This window comes from Symphodus melops, assembly GCF_947650265.1.
Source record: "Symphodus melops genome assembly, chromosome: 1".
Classification (NCBI taxonomy): domain Eukaryota; kingdom Metazoa; phylum Chordata; class Actinopteri; order Labriformes; family Labridae; genus Symphodus; species Symphodus melops.
Genome location: NC_136691.1, coordinates 2,213,857 through 2,227,167, shown reverse-complemented (window position 1 = coordinate 2,227,167; position 13,311 = coordinate 2,213,857). Strand labels below are relative to the sequence as shown.

General features: G+C 45.6%; 1 protein-coding gene across 1 annotated transcript in view; it reads left to right on the top strand.

Annotated features, from left to right (window-relative positions):
- The first annotated feature begins 10 nt into the window (after positions 1 to 10).
- Positions 11 to 13,311, top strand: part of LOC306832411 (polypeptide N-acetylgalactosaminyltransferase 14-like) — an 18,673-nt gene continuing 5,372 nt past the window's right edge. Inside the window, exons 1-6 of the mRNA XM_079357069.1 lie at positions 11 to 137; positions 250 to 376; positions 3,813 to 3,905; positions 4,431 to 4,514; positions 6,264 to 6,408; positions 12,607 to 12,735. Coding sequence (XP_079213195.1) covers positions 3,841 to 3,905; positions 4,431 to 4,514; positions 6,264 to 6,408; positions 12,607 to 12,735 — 423 coding nt within the window. The 5' untranslated portion in view covers positions 11 to 137; positions 250 to 376; positions 3,813 to 3,840. The remainder of the gene's footprint in view (positions 138 to 249; positions 377 to 3,812; positions 3,906 to 4,430; positions 4,515 to 6,263; positions 6,409 to 12,606; positions 12,736 to 13,311) is intronic.

Here is a 13,311-nt window from a genome sequence, read left to right as displayed (position 1 = left end):
TTGCCGGATGCACAATGCATTAATATTCAGAGTGTGGCTGCTACACAGAGGGAGAGTTTGAACCAACTTCCCCACTTTGGTCTGCACCTGGACTTGAACCAGCAACCACCTGGTTCTCAGCCCTCAGTCCCTCTGAAGTGAGCTCCTGTCGCTCCTGTTCTTTTTTTTTTCTTGGGGGAAACGCAATGTAGTGCTTCAGTGGGAATCATCCTGGTAAAATGGTTTGTGATGTGTGTGTGTTTGTTGCAGAGATCTCATTCCGGGTGTGGCAGTGCGGAGGCAGTCTGGAGATCCTGCCCTGCAGCCGAGTGGGTCACGTCTTCAGGAAGAAACATCCGTACATCTTCCCCGAGGGAAACGCCAACACGTACATCAAGTGAGTCATTCGAGAAGGTCGATCCGTCATCTGTAGCAGCTTTTAAGCCGGTAAAAACTTGAACAGTACCCGTTCATGTAAGTGAGGGGGGCGTGGCTTTAGAGGGAGAAGGGGGCGGGTGCAGATGGCGCACTGAGGGAATGCTACTTTCAAAATCGTGGTAACGTTTTGAAAAATCTCCAATTCTGCGTTTAAAGAAAACATCATAAAATGAATTTCTGTCTGAATTATAAACGTGAATATTTGATGTTAATGTGTTATAAATGGTGACGATCTAAGATGAACTGGTAGCTGTTTTTTACTGGATTATGTTGGGCTCTTTTTGCTCTGTCGTTCAATCTCTGCTCCTGTTATTGAGTCTCGATGTAAGCTGGAGTATGTAATTATTCTGTCTCTTTTTTTTTTTTTTTTGGACGTACAAGCTCTATTCACAACCTCAATGTACTCTTGTACTCTGGAACTGAACAAATTACTTCTTGTCTGTCAGAAAATCATTTAGTGTTCACGTAAACACACCGACCTTTCAAAGTAAAAGTCTGCTGCAGACTGATTCTCGGCGTGACAGACATTACACCGGGGGAAACAGACGTTTGCAGCGTTGGCACTCTGAGCCGTGTGTCGCAGCCGCTGAACACTGCTCACATCATTGTTAAAGTGGATTTACAGCTGCCTGGGAGCCTTTGAGCTGCCACTACAATATTATCCTATTAGCATAAGCTGTATTCTGTTCTCGGCCCCTTTTAGTTCAAACAGCGAAATGTTTACAGGCAGTCCAATAATCCATTAACAGCTACTAATGTGCTCAGCCTGCATGTGAATGGATGTCGTATAAATAGATTAATCAGGCCTACAATGAGGATGAATGTAAATGTACACTGTCAATATTAGCACGCTGTGTTTGCCTCGTAGTGTTGGACAAACTAAAGATAGACGGGAACACAGAGAGGCAGTGCTTCTTTTATTTTAAGTCTTTAAAGTAGTACTGTCATTATTCACTCAAACACTGACATCGTGATTCCTCACACACACACAGGCGACGTCGTATCGTAACGCCTCTCGGAAAGATAGCTGGACTCGTGATCCAATGATTTCGTGGTTTATTCTGAAGCACAAAAAAATCCTAAAGGCCGGTTCACGCGGCAGGATTTTAAAATTGCCGGCCGATTTCCTAAACTTTAGAGACCACACACTCTCGAGATCAAACGTGATTCCAGAGTCAACAAACATGGCGGACGAAGAGGATGTGACAGGGATCGTTTGTGCTGTTTTTATCTGGAAACACGTTTTAAAAAGAAGAGGCGTCGGTCAAAGGAGTGGAGACTGAACTTTACATGCTACATGACAGCATGGAGGTGAGTTGTTGTTGTTTTGCTCCCGGTGTTTCCTCGCCATTACGTCACCTCGCTCTTGACTATCCCCGATTTGAGATGGGAGCGGTCCCGACGTCCTTCCGAGCAGATCGCTGCGTCCTTAAGATTATCGGAAAGGGAGAATCGGCCTTAAATGGACCTCAGCTTACCTCGCACTTTTCTAGTCTTCTGACTTCTCAAAGCGTTTTTACAACTCATGTCACACCTACTCATTCACACACTGATTGATGGCATTGGTTTCCATGTGTATTGACCATACACGTTGTGAGCTGGGATCGAACCCTCGACCTTCCCGTTGCCGGGAGAAGGAAGGGAACTATCTCGTGTTTTTTAAAAATGGAAAAGTTTTCGATCAGACCTGCTGTCCAATCACTCAATCAAACCGATCATCACAACACTCGTAAATAATGTGGATTTTATTGTGTTGCTATACAGTAAAATAATCCCATCATCCACATGTGTAGACGGCTTTTGTTTTCAATACTTCCTGCTCAAAGAAAGTGTTTTGTTTTTATACCCACGGCGTCTCACTAATCCCAATAAACCCGGGAGGAGGAAAGAAAAAACAACAAACACTGAAGTGTCAGGAGGGGAAACATGGTGAAAGACAAACTGAAACAGGCTCAGAAATAAAGAGAGTTCACGGCAAACTAAATTGCCGCACTTCATCACAAAACAACTCCTGGGATCCCTGTGAACGCCTCCGACTGGAGATTTATCTGGCGGATTAGTCCTTTAACTGATCAGTAAATCACGAGCTGCGGCGTGTGAGCGAGGCTTTAACGGCTGCTGCCGGTTCAAAGTTTGGTTCCCTCGGTGGAGAACGAAGTTTGGTTCCCAGAGGACGAGCCGCCATCGCTGAGACTTGCTCCTCTTTTTTTTTTTTTTTTTCCACTCAGGCTGTTTTGTTGCTCATTTCGCAATCCCCTATTGGTCGTTACCGAGGCAACAGCTGTTCCGAGCAGGAGATGATGGCTTTTATTCGCGTCACAATGGCTTCGATGTTTTGTGATCAGCGCAGATCTCCACAAACAAAGCTGCTCGCATGTCGCTCCGCCCGGGTTAATTAGCTGCGGGCTCGACGCCGCCAGCCCGCGTCTTGAATGCTAAATAAAAAGAGAAGCTAATAATTCGATTAGACACGTGACGCCGTTTCCTCCCTCACCCACCGAGGCCTGCCGCTGCGACCTCGTGCGTTGGATATTTGTCTGTGTGATTTTTTTTTTTTTTAATTGTGAGCATCTGTGTGTGTGTGTGTGTGTGTGTGTGTGTGTGTGTGTGTGTGTGTGTTTATACGCCTACAAGCAGCTCATATCCTCCTCGTCTTCCCCTTTCATTAAACTGCCAAAGCCCGTGTGTGTGTGTTGGGTCTGTAATGAAGGGTTTCTGTCAGCTCACAGCTAATAGCTCAACAGAGAGAGAGAGAGAGGAAAAGTGTGGACGGGGGCGAGAGACAGGATTGTGCTCACACTGACTGAACTATAGATGCAACAACGGGGAGGATGTAAAATAATAATTATGAGAACTTTATTAACAGAGGTCTAAAAGTGACAAACAAAGCTGCGATAAAGACGAGAGGATGAGAGGGGGGAAGTGCAGCAGCCGTCGTGACATCACATGAACATTTTATTGTTTTTATTGAACATGTTAAAATACAAACAGAAACAGGTTTCTCAAATAACTCAAATAAGACAGTTCATGTTCAACAGGGATGGGAAGAAGATAAAAAAAAAAACTTTTCTGGTCCGACTCCCTCTCTTATTTTTATGTTCTATTCACGAATAAACATCACGTTACCAGGTGTGTGTGTGTGTGTGTGTGTGTGTGTGTGTGGTCTGCTCGTCTTTGTCGCTGTGAGAAACAGTCAGTTTGATTCAGTCCGTCTGGAGATGATTTCATGTTTGTGTAGAGAAGTGTTTTAACGGCAGCAGGTGAACACGGGGAGCCTGCTGAGGCCTGATTTTACTCACACACACACACACACACACACACACACACGCTTCATCATCACAGGTCGCTGTTCGTCGGGGGTCCGGACTTTAACATCAGGTTTCATGTGTTTACAGGAACACGCGCCGGACAGCCGAGGTGTGGATGGACGACTTCCGTCTGTTTTACTACTCGGCTCGCCCTGCGGCCCGGGGAAAATCCTACGGAGAGTAAGTCATCACACACACACACACACACACACACACACACACACACACACGGAGAACGACACATACGTGATGTTTTACAGACAGCTGATTTGCCACCCACGTCTGCAGTCCTTTTCAGCCCTGCGTGTCGTCTTTATTCACGTTCTCTTCCTCCGGCTGGAACGCGGCGCCGAGCGCTCGGAGATGTGAAGATAGGATTAGGAACGCTTTACGTCGTCTTTATTTTGTCACGGCCAAAAACTGCAAACAGAAGATCGTCTTCAGGGATGCATAAAGATTCAGTCTCGACAGTTCTGGCGTGGCCCGTTTAACCACACGTAATTCATCAAGTAGTGGCACTAAGCAGGTCCGACCCTGAACGCCGCTCGCTGTGTTTATCTTCCAGACTCAGGTCGACGCTGACATTTAGAGCCATGCTTCGACGCTTCACATCACACACTTCCATTATTGGTATCTGCGCGCTTCGTCTGATTGGCCGTTCACTTGGCGTCTTTGAGTCTTTATCTGTGTGTTTTGTGTCACCAGTGTCCGAGGCCGAGTGGAGCTCCGCAAGAGGCTCAAGTGCAAAACCTTTAAGTGGTACTTGGACAACGTCTACCCAGAGCTCAAGTAAGAGTGTGTGTGTGTGTGTGTGTGTGTGTGTGTGTGTGTGTGTGTGTGTGTGTGTGTTTGAAAGATTCTGCTGAGCGTGCAGCTGAGAGACGGGAGACATTTGAAGACCTGGCCTTTTTTTTTTTTTTTTTCCTGCAGCTGCATTAAAACAAACTTTTTGCATTTCATCGATCATGAGAAGAAACTCTCACACACACACACACACACACACACACACACACACACACACACACCTCCTTCTGTTTCAGGTCCTTTATCAGCAGTTCGTTAAAGACGCCTCAGTAAAACAACGACTCCTGTTTTGAAGTGTTCCACTTGATGTTCTGTGATCAGTTCAGACCACACGACCCGAGACCGAAGTCAAGACCAGAGATCACTGAAAAATCCTGATGTCGTGTGAAGGCGTCGTGTCGCTCACTTAGACCGTGACACCAGGAAGGTCACGGCCTGTGACCTGTGAATACAAATCAAATCAAATTCAAGTTATTTGTTCTTTTAGAAAGAAGTGTTTTCCTTCTGACATGGGGGGAGAAAAAGCCTGTAAGAGGAGGTCTTAACTTTGATTTAAAATCCAGAATCCGCCCAGTCTGAGACCAGGACACGGCTCTGGAGAGCAGAGTTCCAGTCTTACAACTCAGGTACCTTTATACGAGGATTAAAGAAGAAACAGTGTTGTTCTCGAGCAGCAGAGCTTCCTATCAGAGCACGCTGCTGAGTAAATGTGCATCAAAGAGTTTGGTCGGATTTTTTATTTTTCTTTGAACACATCACAAAGATTCTGACTCGCGTCAGCTTTTAGCTCGTCTCGAGTCCAGAGCTTCAGCACGTGTTGAGAAAAGCAGGAGAGGTGTAACACCCGCGTGGTGATGCAAAATCTCATCAGGCTTCAACAATGCAACAAGGGGGGGAAAAAAAGAAAAACTATCGCCATGGTTACCAGGATAACCTTCCCAAGCTGACGTGAACTTATTGCTGTTCTGAACACGTCTCTTCTGATTGGCTGATCTCCCAGGGGCCTTGGTTTCTGACTTCAATAACAACACACACACACACACACACACACCTGTAAACACCTGTTAAAAGCCCTGCAATGATGCACACGCTCTTATTTTAACATTTCCTCCATCACACACACACACACACACACACACACACACACACACACTCACACACTCACACACACACTTAAATACCCATTTATCCACTGTAGGCCTGTGTTAATCCCCCAGAATGGAATTAACGAGCTTGCTCTCGAGGGGGGGGGACAGAGCTGACCCTTAAAACGCAGAATAACCTTTAACGGGTTATTAAAACAGAGAGAGAGAGAGATAGCAGATTAAATTAACGCTGCAGGGCTTAAGCCCGAGTTTGTAGCGCGGCGGAGAATTGAACACAGAACGACTGAGAAAGTTTATCGAAGAGGAAGATTGGGAGTGAAACTTTCTCAAGTAATGAGTTTAGAGAATCGTGGCCTGGAGCGTTTGTGTTTTAAAGGTGCAGCGCGGCATTTAAAAAAAAAAAAACACAGATAAATCACTGTCAGAGTGGCGCTGATATCTTGATGCAGTTAATGAGAGCGTGGTGCAGATGATTGGGGTCTTCTGTCTCCGCCTCCTGCTGGTGTATCTTAAAAATGTAGAAGATAGATCCTCTGAATCCTTTGTTCCTTCGGAGGTTTAAGTAGCTTCATGCAGGAGCGATCGACCTCCTCACTGTGTGAACTGTGTGTGTGTGTTTCTCCGTCAGGGTCCCGGACGACTCGGACTCTCAGTCCGGGGTGATCAAACAGCGGCAGAACTGCCTGGAGTCTCGCAGGGTGGAGGGCCAGGATCAGCCCGTCCTCACGCTGACCCCCTGCATCGGGACGGAGGGGGTCCCTGCCATCAACCAGGTGGGTGGAACCCGTCCGAGCAGGGTTGTAAAAACACACGTTGAGACGGGAGCGAGCAGTGGTGTGATGATCTGTTCTCTCACGTGCTTCATGCAGGAACAGAAACATCCAAGTCAGTGAAAGCAGACTTTTAATGCACTCTGTCCTGCAAGCCTCTCTGTGCAGAATCATGTTTGATAAGCTGATGTGTGGGCTCTTTGTTGTTTTGTTTTTTTTCAAGCATTTTTAACTTTTTCTTTCTTTTTTTTTCCTTTTTTTTTAAACATTTTTAACTTTTTCTTTCTTTTTTTCTTTTTTTTAAACATTTTTAACTTTTTCTTTCTTTTTTTTCTTTTTTTTTAAACATTTTTAACTTTTTCTTTCTTTTTTTTCTTTTTTTTAAACATTTTTTACTTTTTTCTTTCTTTTTTTTTCTTTTTTTCAAGGACAACACATTAAAAAAAAAAAAAAAAAAAAGGTCTAACTCTGGTTATATACCAGAATTAGTCAAAAGGCTAATTTTTAATCTTTTGTTCCTGGACAGATTTTATAAAAGGCTTTTTATAAAATAAATTCTGTAGGTGACGTACTAATAAACGCCAAACGCCTCGACAGTCACGTATTTGAGCTCGGGCCGTGTGTATATAATAACAGTAACAAACTGTATATATATGTTCATATCTTATACAGATATTCTATTTCTTTACATCGCATAAAAAATGTGGGACACACAAGGCAACAAGCCGCAATGCATTATGGGGCGGCTGAGTGTGACTCATGACCTCCCCTCGACCGCCTCGACTATTTTCTGTTATTTTTATTATTATTTAAATACAATTAAAATCGTTTCACAGGGAGAAAAAATGAAAAGTGAAATCTGTGATTCATGTTCCTAAACATTCAGTTCATCTGCACTACAAAGGACTCCTCTTTCAAAGGTGCTCCGTTAAGTGGTTTGGTTTTTAATTATTTCTACTCGAAATGACTGAAAACTATTGTCCTCACACGCTCAGTGAAGTGACAGTGCTGTGTGTGTGTGTGTGTGTGTGTGTGTGTGTGTGTGTGTGTGTGTGTGTGTCTCTGCAGCCTTTCTTCTCCGAGCTGTAATTAATACCCGTAGGATTCTCATTAGTCCGTGTTCTGAGTGAGTGTGAAGGCTGTGATCGCTCTAACAAGCCGACTCGCAGAGAGCAAACATGTCAGCAGCAGCTGAAAGCGCCTGCGGGCTGGAGAGGCCGGCTTCTGACTGACGGGTTGCCGGTTCAAATCCCTGAACAGGCAAAAACCGAGATGTGTGTGTGTGTATGTGTGTGTGGGGACTTTCCCCGCAGGCGGCTTCTAATCCCTGTGTGTTCATGTTCAGAGGTCTGGTTTGAACTCAGCCGCTCCCAGGTGGGAATGTTTTTAACATAAAGAATTAAATTCATTTTCTCGTCTGTCAGTTTCTCCCTTGAAGAGTTAAAAAAAAAAAAAAAAGGAGTGTTTCCCGCGGGGTGTTTGCAAAGTTCCTTGACAAATCTAATTAAAAGAAGCCATCCACATTAAAGGAAATTTATCTTTCTCCACAACCCCCAGTGTCTTCTACTTTTGGCCGTCTGTCGTCGTGGGAACCGAAGAAAGGGATTTATTAAAGGCTTTGTGGATCGGCCTGTTTACCACCGCGTGCTCTTTGATAACACATGCAGATGTGACTGAATCGATGCCACTGCAAAGCTGTGCTGACAGATTTAAAGAGAGTCGACCTGTGGTTCACAGACAGAGATCTGTTTATTAACATGATCTCTGAGGACCTGATAATAAAGAACAGCTGGTTGTGATCAATATCCAAAAACAATCTGTACAATACTCTCTCTGTATCTTATCGTGGGATCACATCCAGCCCTCGTGGGGTGTTCGTTAGAAACTGGCTCTTCATTTTTGACTCTTTAATTCATCGACTCGGCAACATGATTCTATCGTGAGCCCTGAGCAACGTTTAGCGCAGATACAGCAGCAATAAAATACAGGACAATGCGACCCTGCCTGGATGGTGTGATGGAGGGAGATGTCAGCCTTGGGTTTTTTAAAGATAAGATAAAACCTTTATTCATCTTGCAAGCGGAGACATTTACAGTGTAACAGCAGAAGAAAATCACACAGTGCAAAAAATTAAAATAGAATATAAGTGTAGAAAGAAAGAATATGCATCAAAACAATAATCAAGAGCTCGTAAAAAAATATGCATCAAAAAAGGAACAGTTGCCAGTAACTTGAAGATGTAAGCCTGTGTTAACACACTATCATGCACACATGCATGTATAAGGATGGAAGGTTTTTGCACAACTTGTCCCATAAATAAATATTACAATGCAAATGAAGCTTTGTTGAAAGTGCAAAAAAAACTGGAGTTCCTGAACTTCCTGCACAAATTAAAGAAATCGCCCCCAAGACCCATTTTTAAAATGTCAATCTAATTAAAACGCTTGAATATCTACTTTCTTTAGTGGTGAAAAAAAACAACTTGAGCTGCACAGATTTTAAAGTGACATGCAGCATTTATTATTATCTCCAATCACAGACATCCTCCCTGATGAGCGGTCTGCTATTTGCCGAAAGCCTTAAGCCCCGCCTCCTTCCTGTTTCGAGACTGATTGAAACAGTTCACCTCTCATCTGAAACGCTTCTTCAGATCTTCTATTTTTATTTATTTATTTATTTTTGTTAAGCTGACCTGGATGACTGGGAACCTCCACAGAGGTCTCGGTGAAGTCAGCATTTCCAATATGGCCGCCACCATCGCTTGGCTTCATAATGCCTCTCCAGAAACTGAACGAGTGACGTCACTGAGACGCGTCCCGGCGGCGGGTACTCGAGGTGCTGTGAACAAAAAGTATAGAAATAGATCACTTTGAATCTGCACACAAGGATGTCTGGATGTTGTTGAGATATTTCTGGAAGCTACGTCTCTGATTCGAGAACATTTTAATCTGGAATAACAGACGAGAGGATTTCTTGCGTTCACGCAGACGGAGACGGGAATCAATCGCAGGAGCAGAGAGACCAATTTGTAAACTCACAGCGGCAGAAAAGAAAGAGCAGAGCGCTCCTCTCTCAGACGTATTCCTCGGTTCCATTACTGCAAAGTTTCAAATTAATTGAACGGTGACGACGGCGGAGCAGCAGAGTGACGGGCGTGAAATGCGACCCGCTGAGCCACGAAAAACATCTTCCTGAGCACCATTTTGGCCCCCGAATGTGTAATGAGCGCGCACGAGCATGAAGTTGTGTTTGCGTCCTCGCTTATCGGCCGTGAACGTGAACTTTTTTTTTTTTTTTTTTTGCCTCCGAGGAATAAGCGCTGACGTCGGCATCTTTGCAGGCAGAGTCGCAGGTGTGGTGGGTTGCCAAAGGGCACTTTGTTTTTTAACCTCTGTCTGTCCAGGGAACACTTTTGCTGTTTCAGCAGCGAGCGGCTCCAGAGTTTAACCGCAGAGGACGAGAGCTTTGCAAACCTACAAATTATTACATCACACTGGAAGAAGAACCGGAAACGCCGCAGCTGGAGTCGGCGAACTACAAACACGAGGAACAGACAGTTTTAGAAATAACTGATTTCATGCTTTGACATAATCAGAAGATTTGAGTTTAAAAAAGTCCTCCAAAAGACTTTTAACATAATGTTGATGTGACAGTTCCTCCCCCCCTCCCCGTCCGAGGATTTGATTTGAGCATCTTCAGCGTTCGTGTAAACGTTGCCTGTGAAACCTGCGGAGCTCCAGCCGAGTAGATTTATTGAGCTACAGCGCCAATTAACCTCCGGTGTCATCCTCGTCTCTGCAGGTCAATAAATCAATCACACGGTGAAATAAAGCCTGCAGCGTCGAGTTATTCAAGATAAAAGTCCACACTTCACAGAGCTGCTTAAAAAAAAAAAAAAAAAAAGACCCTCCTGCTGTCCCCCCTCATCGGCTCCGTCTCCGTGACTTCAGACGGGCTAACGAGCGGCTCCTCGGAGGGACCTTCTTTTAACGACATCATAAATACAAGCGTGAAGTGGTTCACTAAATATAGAATAAAAAACAGGGATGGAAAAATTATTTCCTCCGTACTAATCACTGATGATTATGAACCTCAGAGACAGAAGATCTTTTTTTTTTAAAAAGGCTTCGATTTCATAAATAGCAATGTTTAAGTTATGCGTAAGGATCACTCTTAAAGGTCACATGATCTCCTCGTCTTCAGGTGAAATCAGTGTCCTCGCTCCTCTTCATCATGTGTGTGAACTGTGTTGTTGTAAATCCACTCTGATCCTGTATTTGATCATGTCTATAAACCCCTCTATTTCAGCCCTGCTCAGAACAGGCTGTTTTATGTGTCTGTAGCTTTAAATATGTAAATGAGCTGTGTCTGACCACGCCCCCTCTCTGGAAGGGCTCGGGTGTACTCGCTGCTTTCTGGCTCCATGTCCTATTGTTTACGGTGAGAAGGCAGACTCAGAGGGCAGAACAAACACCTAGCTGTGGGAGTGTCACCCACCTGGGGGAGGGGCTACTGCCCTTTGTGATGTCATAAAGGGGAACATCTCCAAACGGCCTGTTTGAGCACACATTTTCTGAAAAGTGGAGCAGGCAGAAGACGGAGAGGACGGACTTTTCTCATCATTGGGGGGTTTGTAGACAGATAGAGACATGTTAGAGTTATTGTCAAGTACATTTACATTTACAAGGAATTTGTCTCGATGTGTTGGTGCAAAAAAACAAAAAAAAACAGTTTTTATTAAAACATCAGCACAGAGAGCCTCAGTACATGAACGTGTGTGAGTTGTGTGTGTGTTTGGATGTGCTTCACTTCTCAGTGACCTTTAAACTGTCCGTCCCCCGAGGCTGTTGAAAGACCTTCTAACACAAGGGGACACCACACACACACACACACACACATGAGACAGGTAACATTTAACACAGATCCTGTGAGCTCCTTTAATAACCCTGACCTAGTTACACAATGTGTGTGTGTGTGTGTGTGTGTGTGTGTGTGTGTGTGTTCCTCCTCTGAGGTCTTATTTTCTTTCCTAACACGTTTTTCTCCAACATGATCATTTATACACCAAGGCCGTGAACTCTGACCTCCTCCTGTGTGTGTGTGTGTGTGTGTGTGTGTGTGTGTGTGTGTGTGTGTGCCATGCATGAATGTCAAACATGTTATGAATGCACGCCAACAGTGCAGCGAGCTCCGCTCTTTGTTTTGTGTTTGCTCTTTCAGAGGTCACATCTCTCTGCTTGTTTGTTTCACGGCGTCACAGATGAGATTATTTCACACATTCAGTGGAAATAATCTCAAACTCAGTGTCGTAAAAAAAGAAACAGGGACGTTAATAAGGTACGTACATCCTGGTCACGCTGATGACCTCCGAGGTTACAAATGAATCATCGTAATTTATTATTTAATGTCCAAACAAAGTTTCAGCTGTTTTCAGATTTATTTTATTTGTTATTATTTTATCACAGATGTTACTTCCTGTCGGAGACGGTTAAATACCAGCGAAATGTACGAAATGTCACTCTGCTACGTCTTTCTCTGTCTCCACTTTTATCTCCACGACCGCTTATCAAAAAAAAACAGCAGCAGAGATAAGACGGCGCTCCTAAATGTCACAGACAGACAGCTGCCAAACATGTGAGACATGAAATGATCAAAATAATCAATCATGAACTTCCTCCCTCTCTCTCCCCCTCTTTCTCTCTCCCTCTCTCTCCCTCTCTCTCCCCCTCTTTCTCTCTCCGTCTCTCTCCCTCCTTCTCTCTCTCCCTCCCTCTCTCCCCCCTCTCTCTCTCCCCCCCCTCTCTCTCTCCCTCTCCCTCCCCCCCTCTCTCTCTCCCTCTCCCCCCCCTCTCTCTCTCCCTCTCCCTCCCCCCCTCTCTCTCTCCCTCTCCCCCCCCTCTCTCTCTCCCTCCCTCTCTCTCCCTCTCTCTCCCCCTCTTTCTCTCTCCGTCTCTCTCCCTCCTTCTCTCTCTCCCTCCCTCTCTCCCCCCCTCTCTCTCTCCCTCTCCCTCCCCCCCTCTCTCTCTCCCTCTCCCCCCCCCTCTCTCTCTCCCTCTCCCTCCCCCCCTCTCTCTCTCCCTCTCCCCCCCCTCTCTCTCTCCCTCCCTCTCTCTCTCCCTCCCTCTCTCCCCCCTCTCTCTCTCCCTCCCTCCCCCCTCTCTCTCCTCCCCCCCCCCCCCCCCCCCCCCCCCCCCCTCTCAGGAGTGGGTGTACACTCACGGGCAGCAGATCCGACAGCAGCGACAGCAGCAGCACTGTCTGTCTCTGTCGACCACCTTCCCCGCCTCCCAGGTCCTGCTGCTGCCCTGCAACATGGCCGACGGCAAGCAGGTCTGAGCGCGCACACACACACACACACACACACACACACACACACACACACACACACACACACACACACACACACACACACTGGAGGCACGCAGAGCTGTCACACACTCACAAAGAAACACACAGGTGGGTGTGTAGCTGCAGGGGGCTGCACTGCTCTACATCATATGGCTGATAAATTCATCTAAATGTTAATTAATCTTAAACTGAATTTGTCCAAAGATAATTATTACACACACACACACACACACACACACACACACAGTCACGCTGCAGGGGGAGCAGATGCTTCACACTTTTTTTGGACAGGCAGCTTGAAATACTCTTAACACACACACGCACACACACACACACACACACACACACACACACACACACACACACACACACACACACACACACACTTGTCATTACCTGACCACTGGGCACCTTGACGGCGTCCCAGAAGCCCCTGCAGCGGAGAACAACCTGACAACCAATAAATCACCTGAGAGAGTGTGTGTGTGTGTGTGTGTGTGTGTGTGTGTGTGTGGGGGGGGGGGGGGGGGGGGTAAAGTGAGAGAGGGAGAGAGAGAG